Source organism: Crinia signifera, chromosome 3, assembly GCF_055691185.1.
Source record: "Crinia signifera chromosome 3, ASM5569118v1, whole genome shotgun sequence".
NCBI lineage: Eukaryota > Metazoa > Chordata > Amphibia > Anura > Myobatrachidae > Crinia > Crinia signifera.
In genome coordinates, this window is record NC_139219.1 from 7,819,904 (window position 1) to 7,834,652 (window position 14,749).

General features: G+C 49.4%; 1 protein-coding gene across 1 annotated transcript in view; it reads right to left on the bottom strand.

Annotated features, from left to right (window-relative positions):
• The window catches only part of FLVCR1 (FLVCR choline and heme transporter 1), a 39,015-nt gene that overhangs the window by 20,085 nt on the left and 4,181 nt on the right, over positions 1-14,749 (bottom strand). Inside the window, exons 2-8 of the mRNA XM_083175189.1 lie at positions 13,663-13,935; positions 12,896-12,963; positions 8,130-8,233; positions 7,893-8,003; positions 7,515-7,620; positions 6,046-6,157; positions 4,577-4,644 (exon numbers count right to left, since the gene is read on the bottom strand). Of these exons, the coding sequence (XP_083031315.1) occupies positions 4,577-4,644; positions 6,046-6,157; positions 7,515-7,620; positions 7,893-8,003; positions 8,130-8,233; positions 12,896-12,963; positions 13,663-13,935 (842 nt within the window). The remainder of the gene's footprint in view (positions 1-4,576; positions 4,645-6,045; positions 6,158-7,514; positions 7,621-7,892; positions 8,004-8,129; positions 8,234-12,895; positions 12,964-13,662; positions 13,936-14,749) is intronic.

The following is a 14,749-nucleotide window of genomic DNA, read 5'->3' on the forward strand; positions in this document are numbered from 1 at the left end:
AACGCATGACTATGATGTCATGCGTTTCAAATGGCAGCCATTTTTACAAGTATAGCGCTTCCCTTATTAAAGGAGTTAAATAGCAAGTGTGGTGATAACGTGATTCTGAGATGAAAACTTGAGTGATTATACCTGTAGAAAACGATTTTATTTATCAAGTGTATAAATTAAGCTTAGAATTCGTAATAATAATACGCTCATAGAGGCCATGCTCCTGGGTCACGTGATGTCTTAAAGTGAAAGCGGTGTGTGACTATAAAACTGCTATATAGGTATTAAAGTGCATAACATACATTGACATATGTATTTAATATTAATAAATGATACTATGTCTTATGGTGACAATAGTACCTTACTATGATATTGCTAGGTGACTAGTTGTACTTAGCTAAAGGGCTCTATTCGTACCTCTAAGTGTGAAAACTATATGGTGCCTATAAAATTAAAATTGAATTAATGGAAAAAGGGGGGGGGGGTTTCTATCTAGCATATATCAAAAGTGTCATGATGACTCTACAATAGAAGTGCTGTAATTGATAATTATCAGTAGAGACAGGATTATATGCAATATAAAAAGCTTTAAATATGCATGCAAATATGCATGAAAAAGACTTAAAATATGCATGAAAAGTGTTAAAATATGCTACATTGAATAATGAAAAAAAAGTCATTTTTAACTTATTTATTTAAAAATCAGCATCCTATTAGTTGCAAATAAACCTCAAAAATAGGCACACAGCACCTGCAGATGTTTAAGGCTGTACACAGGATTTTTTTTCCTCCAGGCTGCTACAGCAGACTGCAGCATCCTAGGCTCTTATGTTATCAACTACACAGACCCTCATCTCCAGCGCAGATGGATCAAATGTCAGCATAGCATGTGAAAGCGGCGCAGTGGAAGGCTTTCTCCCTGCGCCGCATACTCACTGTGACCCGGAGTTTTCTCCGCACCGCGTGATGTTACAATGCTTCCGCCCACCTCCTCTGCTGCAGAAGTCTCTCTCTTGGTGCAAAGTCCCAGGCCAGGGGCAGGCAAAGGTTCAGGAGCTTTGTGGCATAACCCTCCCCGACTGACTTTTATTAAAATAGATTGGCAGCCTAGAGCAATGTCCCCCACACTGCGCACATATTGGCTCGGTCTGCACACTCTACCACTACCTGGCCAGCAGGAGGGCAAATCAGTGCTGTGATTCGTGGGTGGAAAGGTGGTGGGTCCTAATATATGCACCATCACTAGATTTTAGGTAAAATATGTAATAACAAGTGAGAATGCGCAAAATATGCGAATGCATATGCAAATATGCAAATGCATATAATCCTGTCTCTAATTATCAGTATTGATACAAAGAATAATCTCTGCAGACTTGGAATAAACCTTCACCTTGAGTAATTAGGTCAGGTGATCGGATGGCATTTAACTAATAGTAAATAAATCACTTCCCAAGTATGGTCACTGTCGCATTTACAAATTATTCCAGACTCTGCGTCCAGTTGGGGACATAACAGAGCTGGTGCATACAGTATGTCTCATAGCTGATTTTAAACATATGTATAAGAGGGTACAAAGCCCTTTGTTAACTACCAATGAGATGGTTCAAGCATACATATGATATATAGTGACATACAGATTATACATAATCACCAATGTAATAGCAGTTGAAAAAATGGGAATGGCCTCTATAGGTGGATAAGAGGGTAAAATATATGTTGAATGAAAGGGGATCTAGACTGCCCTGTGAAGGGCGGGTGACTAAAGATAAGGAATAAGGGAAAGGATTTAAAGGAAAGCCACAATGTCTACCCCTTCGTTTAGGCCTTTTGGGGTCAGTGAGTTCATGGAATAAATCCAAAAGCTTTCCTTTTTAATAAGTTCTTTATCTCTATTCCCTCCTCTGGGGTTAGTTGGTACTCGTTCGAGAATAGTGAACTTAAAGTTGTCTTTGGTTACGGTAGAGTTGTGTTTCTCAGTATAGTGTCTTGGTACACTGTGTATCTTCACCTTATTCCTTATATTCCTGATGTGCTCCTGGATACGTATTTTTGTTTGCCTAATGGTCTTCCCAATGTAATTTAGGTTGCAGCTGCATGTGATCATGTAAACAACATGATCCGAATTGCATGTAACGGCTTCTTTGATGTTATAAATTCTACCGTTATCAAAGGTGTGACTGAATTGGTTTTTATCAAGATATTGGCAACAAATACATTTGTTACATGGGGTGACTCCAGGTTTTTTAATTAGAAAGTTGGCATTTTTAGCTGTGGGAGCGTTTATGGGTTTCAGTTTACTGGGTGCTAAGATAGTTTTGAGGTTTTTAGCTCTACGAAAGACAATCTGTGGTTTCGCCGGCAGATGTTGTCCCAGTAAAGGATCTCTTAGTAAAGTATTCCAGTGTTTTTCAAGGATACTTTTGATCACACGATTCTCACAATTGTATTGTGTGATAAACGGCCTGCATTTGAATTCTTTTTTGGGTCCGGTAGACTTTGAAAGTAGGTCGTTCCGTTCTTTAAGATGAGCTTTTCGCCTCGCTTCTTCAATTAGTTCGATTTTGTATCCTCTTTCGATGAATCTATCGACCAGAAGTTGGGATTGAGACCAATATTCATTTTTGTCGCTACAGTTTCTTCGTATCCTAAGAAACTGAGCGTATGGTACGCTGTTCTTCCATACTGGGAGGTGACAGCTAGTAGCCGGTATGAAACTGTTAGCGTCAACTGTTTTGAAGTACGTACGAGTGATGATTTCTTCGTTGGGTCTACCCTCTAGTTCGAGGTCGAGGAACTCAATTTTGGTGGAATTGGTTTTAAATGTACATTTTAAATTAAGATCATTCTCGTGAATGTACGATATGAATTCAGTGATGCTAGTTGCGTCCCCATGCCATATGAATAACAGGTCGTCTATGTATCTCTTGTATGTTATTATATTTTCCTTAAATCTGGACCCATAAATGTACTTCTCTTCCCATACTCTCATGTGTAGGTTGGCATAAGCCGGAGCGAATTTAGTCCCCATGGCCGTTCCTTGGGTTTGGAGGTAGAATTCGCCATTAAACTCAAAGAAATTATGGTTGAGTATATATTCGATACTTTTTATAAGAAACGAAATTTCGAATGTTGAGTTTTTTGGATCGCCTTGAAGAATTTTGTTTACAGATTGAAGGCCTTTACTGTGTGGAATTGAAGAGTACAGTCCTTGTACGTCCACTGTTAACCAGCAGAAGTCAGTTGACCAAATTTTACCCTTGAACAATTGGAGAACAGATGAGCTGTCATTAAGATGGGAATCATTCTGTAGGACGTAGGGTTGGAGTTTGAGGTCCAAATAGTGCGACAAGTTAGAAGTTAAGGAATTAATGCCGGCTATTATCGGCCGTCCGGGCGGTCGTAGTTGATCTTTATGCACTTTGGGTAAGTGATACTTACCCTCCCCCTGAAATTGCGTTTTAACTTTGGATACCATTGGATTGCGATGCTTTATTAATGTTGCTGACCCCTAGTGGTATGTTATATTTGATTTATTTTAGTGGAATATAATTATAGACGAATTTCCATATTTCAAAAAAATTATTATTCCACTTTTTCAGCGTGAACCATTTCCAAGTTTTATCTTTCGCATGAAAACTTCTGCTGTATGTTTCTTAATTAAACAATGAGAATTTTATAGGTATGATATATCTCGAATTACCCCATTTGGACTCTGATAAATCTTCTCTATTGTTGTGAAAATTCTCACCGTGGTTTTCCTCTTATTACCTTCCACTCAAGCTAAATATTGGCGTTCATGTTGTGAAAATTCGCACCGCGGTTTTTCTCTTATTATCTCGTATTCAAGCTAAAAGTTGGCATATATGCATGATTCACAAATTGGGTGCCAAATAAATATATTTTGGCCACTGAGACTCTTTCTTGATAACAAGGGTTTCAAGTGGTTCCCCCGCTATCCTCCTCTTCACGTTATGTCCTCTATCATCATCATGTTCTTCATTTACTCATTTTTTTAATGTTATATTGCTTTTATGTACAATTGATATCAATCTGTTATGATTTTACAGTGTGAAATTGCTTTGTACTACTCTGCTTCCAATGCCCCTGATGAAGTCAAGCTGTTGAAGAAACGCGTTGGGCCTGTATCATCTCTTGGAAGATTTCTGATTAAAAAATTATTTTATGATTCTGCTTCTAACTACTGTTTGTTCAACAATACTGTTGTATATGCAAATGAATTGGCGCACTCTGATACCCCACTTTCTCTATATATATATATATATATATATAGCAGTAGAATCACAGATCCTTTGCACCTCTATGGGAGCAGCCAACGTCCCGTGATGTAGATGTAATATGTCTCCAGAATGCACCTAACTGACCCCTAATGTACCATAGAGACATTTATCCTCCAGTTAGGTATAACCAGCGCCCAGCTCGGTATAACCAGTGACCAACTAGGTATAACCCATCTTTATAACCAGCGACCTGCTCGGTATAACCAGCGACCCGCTCGGCATAAGGAACTCGCCCGGCCTATGCCAGGCACATATATGGTTCCAGAGGGTGACAATGTCATACTTACAGACTTTACTTCGGACTTGGCGATTCCAGTGTTCACATTGTGTCTTTTTAGGTCAGATTTGATGAGAGCTGTAAGATATATGACAGACACTGAGCTAAATATGGGGACATGTGGGAATAACTAACTATTAAGGGGGGGGGGGGGGGGTCGGACACTGTGCAGCTGAGTGGCTGTCACATGCGGCTCTGTCACCATAGTACAGATGGTCCCTTACTGGACATTGCGATCTCAGGTTCTGACCTGTGTTTAATATGTCACAGGACACTGGCCCCGGCGACCCTGGGGGACAGGACACTGGCCCCGGCGACCCTGGGGGACAGGACACTGGCCCGACTGAAATCATTATGTAAGCTTGAACTCCTGTACAGTGGGGTACAGAGCTCCCCCCCCATCAGATGACCATATACCGTACAGTGGGGTACAGAGCTTTCCTCCATCAGATGACTGTATGCTCCCGTACAATGGGGTACAGAGCCCCCCCCCCCCCCCATCCGATGACCATATACTTCCCCTGAATGTATGATTGCCATCACCTGTGTTGAACAGGGTAATTAATAAGAAAAGTTTTTAACCACGGGTGACAGCAGTCATACATTAAGAGGAAAGTCCAGGAGCAGAGCATTGTGTCCCTCCTGGAGAGGGTCATGTTGGGAGGTATGGACACCCCTTCCTGTGCAGCCTCTGTATAGACAGACACACACACACACACAGTGTTACAGGCAGCCATTGTATTCCACATGGGGTGGTACCAGAGACACCCCTTCCTGTGCAGCCCCTGTATATTCACACACACACACACACACACACACACTGTAACAAGCAATCACTGTATTCAGTGTTCCATGTGCGATCATTGCAGCCTCACTGCTACCAGCCAAAACAGAGGAGCGCACTGACTTTTGATATGCCGATTCCTTATTTACACGCAGTTTACAGTATGTGCTGCTGAGGCACAAAGTGCCTCATTGGCTGCTTGTGTACCTCAGCTACCTGCACTTCATGTGTGTAGGTGGCATGTGGGAGAGAATACCTGACAGTACAGATAAGTTACAGGGGCCACTTTCAGAACGCTCCGCCACCCTGCCAAGTGTCCTTAGTGTAACGCACAAATAAGGAAACGCCGCCACTAATATCTGATGTATTGAAGGACACAATCATTTCATAGACTCTGAATTCTATTGTTATACGGAGGATGGATGTATATCAGAGGTGCCCTAATGATACGTACATCAGCCATAGAACACAGCCTGGCGGGGAGGAGACGCGCAGTAGGTGGACAGACAGCCGCACACTCACCGGTTAGGATGATTCCCACAAACATCCAGGCGCAGAGGTGCCCTAATGATATGTACATCAGCCATAGAACACAGCCTGGCGGGGAGGAGACGCGCAGTAGGTGGACAGACTGCCGTACACTCACCTGGCGGGGAGGAGACGCGCAGTAGGTGGACAGACAGCCGTACACTTACCTGTTAGGATGATTCCCACAAACATCCAGGCGCAGAGGAAAATATTCCCAGCACGGGGGTCGTAGTGGGACGTGAGCTTCCCCTGTGCTAGTGTGAACAGGATCCCGAATATCTGCAAAGGCAGGATAAACCCAATGTGATTAATGCATCAGGACAACGGCACCATCAGCAGACTCCCATTATTAGTATAGCATGAGGGCTCAGACAGTGGGGATGTGAAAGCGGACTTGCACCTTCAGACAACTTTGGCTTCCTGGGAGATTTGCTTATTTCCCTTAAATCCCACAATAGACAGACAATCAATTTATAGACCCATGTATCCAATGTACAGGCCACCTTGTATTGAGGGCCACCGAAATCCAGGGACGTTCCTAAAACCAGGTAAGTCAAGATCTTGCAGATGGAAAGGGCAGCGGGCAGGTCACCATGGGGGAATGTTCAGACCAGACCAAACAAAGTACCCCTTTCACACTGGGTATTGGTGATAGGGTCGACCGTAATCAATAGGTTGACCACTACTGGTCCACACAAGCAATAGGTTGCCATGGAAAAAGGTTGACATGAGTTTTTCACAGTTTTATAATCTAACTGCGTCCACTTGGATAGTAAAGTATGAAAAAACACCTGTTCTGGAGTAAAAAAAAAAAAAAATCACGTCGACATTTTTCATGTCAACTAATTGCATGATTTGACCTTTTTCATGGCAGGTTGATCAATAGTGGTTTACCTATTGTTGACCTCATGCCATCACACTGAGCCTCTGACCCAGGATATTGCTGGTACAACTCAGGTTGTGCGTCTCAGGAATCTGAACCTGTCCGCAAACCAGTGTCGACGGTGCGACCCATGTAAAAAAAATGCTGACGGCTGGTAACTCACGGCAGAAGGAGGCAGCGCAGAAGGCAGACGTGGATCCAGTGTGAAAGGAGGCGACATGTCGTGTCGGCACATATAAATAGGCAAGGTGGCAGGGAGACATGTAAGCAGTGAGCATTATGCTAGAACAGCGCCATCACCCAGCATAACCCCCCTCTCTGACGCACATGTGTGACGCGTGCGGTGCAGGACAGAAAGTGCCCCCAGCAAGGACACACGTGTGCGACGTCTGACAGGTACATCCGACAGGCACCTCACAGATTAGCGGACGTGACCTTTGGTGAGAACATTCTGTAATGACAGCGTGTTACTGAGAGATGACGGATCTGGCTGTCAGCACCATGTCTGCTCTGCGCTGTGACAGCCGGGCGGAGGAGACCGACCACAGGGGTCACAGATACTAGAGAGGCGAGGATGCGGAGCATAAGGCCTTCTCAGCAGGGTGGGTGACGGAAGGGGGGACGGGCGTGGCAAAGCCATTCACCAGAATCACCGGCTCTGCGCACTGCAATGCGGATCTCCATAGAAGACCGTGATCTCTAAGGGGGGGGGGGGGGGGGGGTTGGGGGCAGGTATTTATATGATTATTATACCTGTGCGGAGGCGTTCAGGAGCCCCGAGGATGTGCCCTCAGATTCCGGGTATGTGATTTCGACAGCAAACTCAAATCCCAGAGGAAGATATCCTGTCATGAAGAACCTGAGGGAATAAGAGACGAATCAGTGCAATTGTACACAGACTGCAAGCTCTTGTGAGCAGGGCCCTCCAACCCTACTTTATATAGATGCCTCTAGATCCCATTCACTGTATAGTCTGTTGAATTCTAATAAATACTAACAACTTAACGAAAGCTATAAAACAGCTGGTAATAGGTACAACACTAGCCCCCCCAGTACTATTCACATTGGCCGCTTTGCAGCATCTAGACCATCGCAGGACGATTGGTTTACTGCAGGCAATCAGTAACTCACCCCAGCATGCCTCCTGTTACAAAGACGATGACAAGGTTCCCCTGATCCAGGGTGAAGGTGAAGACCACCATCCCGACGAACGATAAGATGTACACGATCAGGGTGGTCTGCCTGCGGGAGATGAAGCCACAGAATTAACACTGCACGCCAATGTGGGCAGGAGAAAACGCACCAGGGCCGGGGTAAGAGAAGACTTTGTAAATGTATATTACAGTCACAGGCTCCGGTTCTACCTACTTGTATGTTTTGGTGTAATCCAGCCACACGCCGCAAATCACAGAACCGATCATTCCCGCGATGACCAGCGTCAGGCCGATCCTGCCGGCGTTCACCTCTTCCCCCTGCCACACAGAAACGACAAGGGATGCTTAGTGTGTAATATGGGCATAGACCAGTAACTCCGGACAGCGGATATGCGGATACTGGCGGCATCAGCAATGAATTTACAGTTATTTCCAAAGTGACAGAATGGACACAATGACGGAACGGGGAATTCTATCCAGCCACTTCCTGATTTATACACCAATGGGTCATTTGTTTTACTGGAGCCATTCTCTGAGGAGGGACACTGGCAGGGGTATTCCTCACAGAAGGGGTGGGCAGTCTCTACATTACATCACTGCGGAATGAGAAGTCTAATGTGTCACGTATCTTGCAGGCTCCTATATTAAATGCATAAATCTTTGTGTTTAATCCAGTTTCAGTCAGGGTTGGACGCAGCGGGGTCCATGTGAGCGCCCATATAGAGCGACAAATCACCTTCCCTACTGTATGTGCGTACAAGGGCCGAGACTGCCACGGCCAGAGTCTACACAGAGGCCCGACAGATGTATGGGACCTGGCAGCGCACTTACACCGGGCGTCTTCCACTGCGTGCCGAGGCTGGATGTAGGAGGCATCACGCACTGCGTACCGTGGCAGGATGTAGGAGGCATCACGCACTGCGTACCAGGGCAGGATGTAGGAGGCATCACGCACTGCGTACCGAGGCTGGATGTACGAGGCATCACGCACTGCGAACCGAGGCTGGATGTACGAGGCATCACGCACTGCGTACCGAGGCAGGATGTACAAGGCATCACGCACTGCGTACCGAGGCAGGATGTACAAGGCATCACGCACTGCGTACCGAGGCTGGATGTAGGAGGCATCACGCACTGCGTACCGAGGCTGGATATAGGAGGCATCACGCACTGCGTACCGAGGCTGGATATAGGAGGCATCACGCACTGCGTACCGAGGCTGGATGTATGAGGCATCACGCACTGCGTACCGAGGCTGGATGTAGGAGGCATCCCGCACTGCGTACCGAGGCTGGAAGTAGGAGGCATCCCGCACTGCGTACCGAGGCTGGATGTAGGAGGCATCCCGCACTGCGTACCGAGGCTGGATGTAGGAGGCATCCCGCACTGCGTACCGAGGCTGGATGAAGGAGGCATCCCGCACTGCGTACCGAGGCTGGATATAGGAGGCATCACGCACTGCGTACCGAGGCTGGATGTATGAGGCATCACGCACTGCGTACCGAGGCTGGATGTAGGAGGCATCACGCACTGCGTACCAAGGCAGGATGTAGGAGGCATCACGCACTGCGTACCGAGGCAGGATGTAGGAGGCATCACGCACTGCGTACCGAGGCAGGATGTAGGAGGCATCACGCACTGCGTACCGGGGCAGGATGTAGGAGGCATCACGCACTGCGTACCGGGGCAGGATGTAGGAGGCATCACGTACTGCGTACCGAGGCTGGATGTAGGAGGCATCACGCACTGCGTACCGAGGCTGGATGTAGGAGGCATCATGCACTGCGTACTGAGGCATCATGCACTGCGTACCGAGGCTGGATGTAGGAGGCATCACGCACTGCGTACAGAGGCTGGATGTAGCAGGCATCACGCACTGCGTACAGAGGCTGGATGTAGGAGGCATCCCGCACTGCGTACCGAGGCTGGATGTAGGAGGCATCCCGCACTGCGTACCGAGGCTGGATGAAGGAGGCATCCCGCACTGCGTACCGAGGCTGGATGAAGGAGGCATCACGCACTGCGTACCGAGGCTGGATGTATGAGGCATCACGCACTGCGTACCGAGGCAGGATGTAGGAGGCATCATGCACTGCGTACTGAGGCATCATGCACTGCGTACCGAGGCTGGATGTAGGAGGCATCATGCACTGCGTACTGAGGCATCATGCACTGCGTACCGAGGCTGGATGTAGGAGGCATCACGCACTGCGTACAGAGGCTGGATGTAGGAGGCATCACGCACTGCGTACGGGGGCAGGATGTAGGAGGCATCACGCACTGCGTACCGAGGCTGGATGTAGGAGGCATCACGCACTGCGTACCGAGGCAGGATGTAGGAGGCATCACGCACTGCGTACCGGGGCTGGATGTAGGAGGCATCACGCACTGCGTACCGAGGCTGGATGTACGAGGCATCACGCACTGCGTACCGAGGCTGGATGTAGGAGGCATCACGCACTGCGTACCGAGGCAGGATGTAGGAGGCATCACGCACTGCGTACCGGGGCTGGATGTAGGAGGCATCACGCACTGCATACCGAGGCTGGATGTAGGAGGCATCACGCACTGCGTACCGGGGCTGGATGTAGGAGGCATCACGCACTGCATACCGAGGCTGGATGTAGGAGGCATCACGCACTGCGTACCGGGGCAGGATGTAGGAGGCATCACGCACTGCGTACCGGGGCAGGATGTAGGAGGCATCACGTACTGCGTACCGAGGCTGGATGTAGGAGGCATCACGCACTGCGTACCGAGGCTGGATGTAGGAGGCATCATGCACTGCGTACTGAGGCATCATGCACTGCGTACCGAGGCTGGATGTAGGAGGCATCACGCACTGCGTACAGAGGCTGGATGTAGCAGGCATCACGCACTGCGTACAGAGGCTGGATGTAGGAGGCATCCCGCACTGCGTACCGAGGCTGGATGTAGGAGGCATCCCGCACTGCGTACCGAGGCTGGATGAAGGAGGCATCCCGCACTGCGTACCGAGGCTGGATGAAGGAGGCATCCCGCACTGCGTACCGAGGCTGGATGAAGGAGGCATCACGCACTGCGTACCGAGGCTGGATGTATGAGGCATCACGCACTGCGTACCGAGGCAGGATGTAGGAGGCATCATGCACTGCGTACTGAGGCATCATGCACTGCGTACCGAGGCTGGATGTAGGAGGCATCATGCACTGCGTACTGAGGCATCATGCACTGCGTACCGAGGCTGGATGTAGGAGGCATCACGCACTGCGTACAGAGGCTGGATGTAGGAGGCATCACGCACTGCGTACGGGGGCAGGATGTAGGAGGCATCACGCACTGCGTACCGAGGCTGGATGTAGGAGGCATCACGCACTGCGTACCGAGGCAGGATGTAGGAGGCATCACGCACTGCGTACCGGGGCTGGATGTAGGAGGCATCACGCACTGCGTACCGAGGCTGGATGTACGAGGCATCACGCACTGCGTACCGAGGCTGGATGTAGGAGGCATCACGCACTGCGTACCGAGGCAGGATGTAGGAGGCATCACGCACTGCGTACCGGGGCTGGATGTAGGAGGCATCACGCACTGCATACCGAGGCTGGATGTAGGAGGCATCACGCACTGCGTACCGGGGCTGGATGTAGGAGGCATCACGCACTGCATACCGAGGCTGGATGTAGGAGGCATCACGCACTGCGTACCGGGGCTGGATGTAGGAGGCATCACGCACTGCATACCGAGGCTGGATGTAGGAGGCATCACGCACTGCATACCGAGGCTGGATGTAGGAGGCATCACGCACTGCGTACCGGGGCTGGATGTAGGAGGCATCACGCACTGCATACCGGGGCAGGATGTAGGAGGCATCACGTACCAGCTGAGGTTCAGGCCTCCGGGTCACGTAACCCACTGCAGATATGTGAAATCTGCGTCACTGTTTGTAGCATACGAGGAGGAACCCTATTAATGAGTTACAGGCGGACACGTACACGGGCCTGTAATGTACCAGGCGGGTCACTCAGACAGCAATGTCCTACCACGGGTCACTGCCTGATGCCGCAATAACAAGTCCTGTCAGGAATGTACATTGTCCCGGGTATTACACTGCGCAGTCTCTCGCTGTGGTGTTATATGCAGGCTGCAAGGATTCTGTGGGACTATAGAGCCATCAGATTCATGTCATTGGGTATAATCAGGTCTACACTATATACAGTATATAGTAATAGCAATAAGACACAATTCATACATAGACAACATAAGAGGTCAACCCCCACCCTGTGAGGGGGGATGGTGGGCTGTTTGCTTATTGCCCGGGGCATCAGACTGGCATTGTCATTGTGGGAGGATAGAAGGGGGCAGTATTGATGGCACATTATTCTGGTCCTCATACAGAATGACCTTTGATCAGATTAAATCTGAATTTGGGACCCCTAACTCAGCTGTATTGTTAGGCATTCGGAGCGCGGCACAACTGTAACCAAGGTTACCACAATTTAGGTCCAGTTATTTGGGTTACAGACACTAGATGACAGTCAATCGGTCGACATGACCATGGACGACATCATTTGTTTAACATGTGATTCATATTAACCATCCACGTGGACTATATTTGGGAACAGAAACCTGCCCGGTGAATTGCGGCGAGGGTACACGGGACACTAAGTGGGGTCACAAATGATGAAAATAGGGAACACCCCAAAAATGTAAATAAATAACCCTATGTCGACCATTTTTATGTCAATATTATGTCTGTCTACTGTAAATCCATTGAACCACACCCCCATTTATTTGTATATTCTTATGCAAATGCTGATATTTTTACCCTCTACATATTTTTGTCCTTCCTTATGAAACATAAAAAACAATAAAATATACATTAAGAAAAAAGACAGAAAAACACTGAAGAGAACAAAGAACCTATGACAGGATGGTGCAGTAAGGGCCGACGGCGTCGGCAGTAGAGCGGCAGCCATTATGTACATGCAGTAGACCCACCTCATAGTGATGTGTGATCATTTGGTTCAGCAGCGTGGACACAGAGTAGAAAGATCCGGTCATGATTCCTGCAACAAGAGACAACAAGATCTCATCTTCTGCCAAAACAAATATCGTGTGGATGGGAGAGGGAGGACACATCGCTGGGTCATGTGCGCAGCATCGCAGATACCAGGAGTATGAGTCACCGGAGACCTGGAACAGAACCACGACCCCCCCCCCACCACCACCACCTATTCCTCTCATGTGCGCAGCATCGCAGATACCAGGAGTATGAGTCACCGGAGACCTGGAGCAGAACCACGACCCCCCCCCACCCACAACCTATTCCTCTCATGTGCGCAGCATCGCAGATACCAGGAGTATGAGTCACCGGAGACCTGGAGCAGAACCACGACCCCCCCCCCACCCACAACCTATTCCTCTCATGTGCGCAGCATCGCAGATACCAGGAGTATGAGTCACCGGAGACCTGGAGCAGAACCACGACCCCCCCCCCCACCCCCACCACAACCTATTCCTCTCATGTGCGCAGCATCGCAGATACCAGGAGTATGAGTCACCGGAGACCTGGAGCAGAACCACGACCCCCCCACCCCCACCCCTCACAGAGAGATTATCGGATATTATTTCACACTCAGTCAGAGGTTTGGCGCCACCGCGTCCGAGAGTGAGGGAACCCGCAGGAAGACAGAACCTCACCGGGCACCTGCGTATAGAAGCACTGGCAAATGGCGCCACCCGGCTGCGGCAGGTCCGCGTCTTACCGTAACTGATGAGCAGCAGCAGGAAGGGAACGTTCCGGAACAGATTCATGATGGAGAGTTTGTAGGAGTATTTCTCAGGGGGTCCGTGCTGCAGAACGGCCTGGGACTGGCTGGGGGGGATCTCCGGCTTCTCTTTAAACACTGAAATAGAGCAATGGTTAAATATCACCATACGCAGGAGATTACACAGGTCAATGGTTCTAGCTTCCAGGTGAGGGACGAGGAAAGGATTCTCTACAGTAACAGCTCTGTGGCGATAAACCTCAGTAATAACTGAACATGGGTCATAAATACGCTGTCCAACATAGACTGGGTCTCATAGTACACCCCCAGTGCCTAACCTTATCCCTCCTCTGCCACAGCCTAACCCTCCGGCCCCACAGCCTAACCTTATCCCTCCTCTGCCACAGCCTAACCCTCCGGCCCCACAGCCTAACCCTACAGCCTCACCTTATCCCTCCTCTGCCACAGCCTGACCCTCCGGCCCCACAGCCTAACCTTATCCCTCCTCTGCCACAGCCTAACCCTCCAGCCTAACCTTATCCCTCCTTTGCCACACCCTAACCCTCCGGCCCCACAGCCTAACCTTATCCCTCCTCTGCCACAGCCTAACCCTCCGGCCCCACAGCCTAACCTTATCCCTCCTCTGCCACAGCATAACCCTCCGGCCCCACAGCCTAACCTTATCCCTCCTCTGCCACAGCCTAACCCTCCGGCCCCACAGCCTAACCCTCAGGCCCCACAGCCTAACCCTACAGCCTCACCTTATCCCTCCTCTGCCACAGCCTAACCCTCCGGCCCCACAGCCTAACCCTATCCCTCCTCTGCCACAGCCTGACCCTCCGGCCCCACAGCCTAACCCTATCCCTCCTCTGCCACAGCCTAACCCTCCGGCCGCACAGCCTAACCCTATTCCTCCTCTGCCACAGCCTAACCCTCCACCCCTACAGCCTACCCCTCTAGCCCCACAGCCTAACCTTATCCCTCCACTGCCACAGCCTAACCCTATCCCTCCTCTGCCACAGCCTAACCCTATCCCTCCTCTGCCACAGCCTAACCCTATCCCTCCTCTGCCACAGCCTAACCA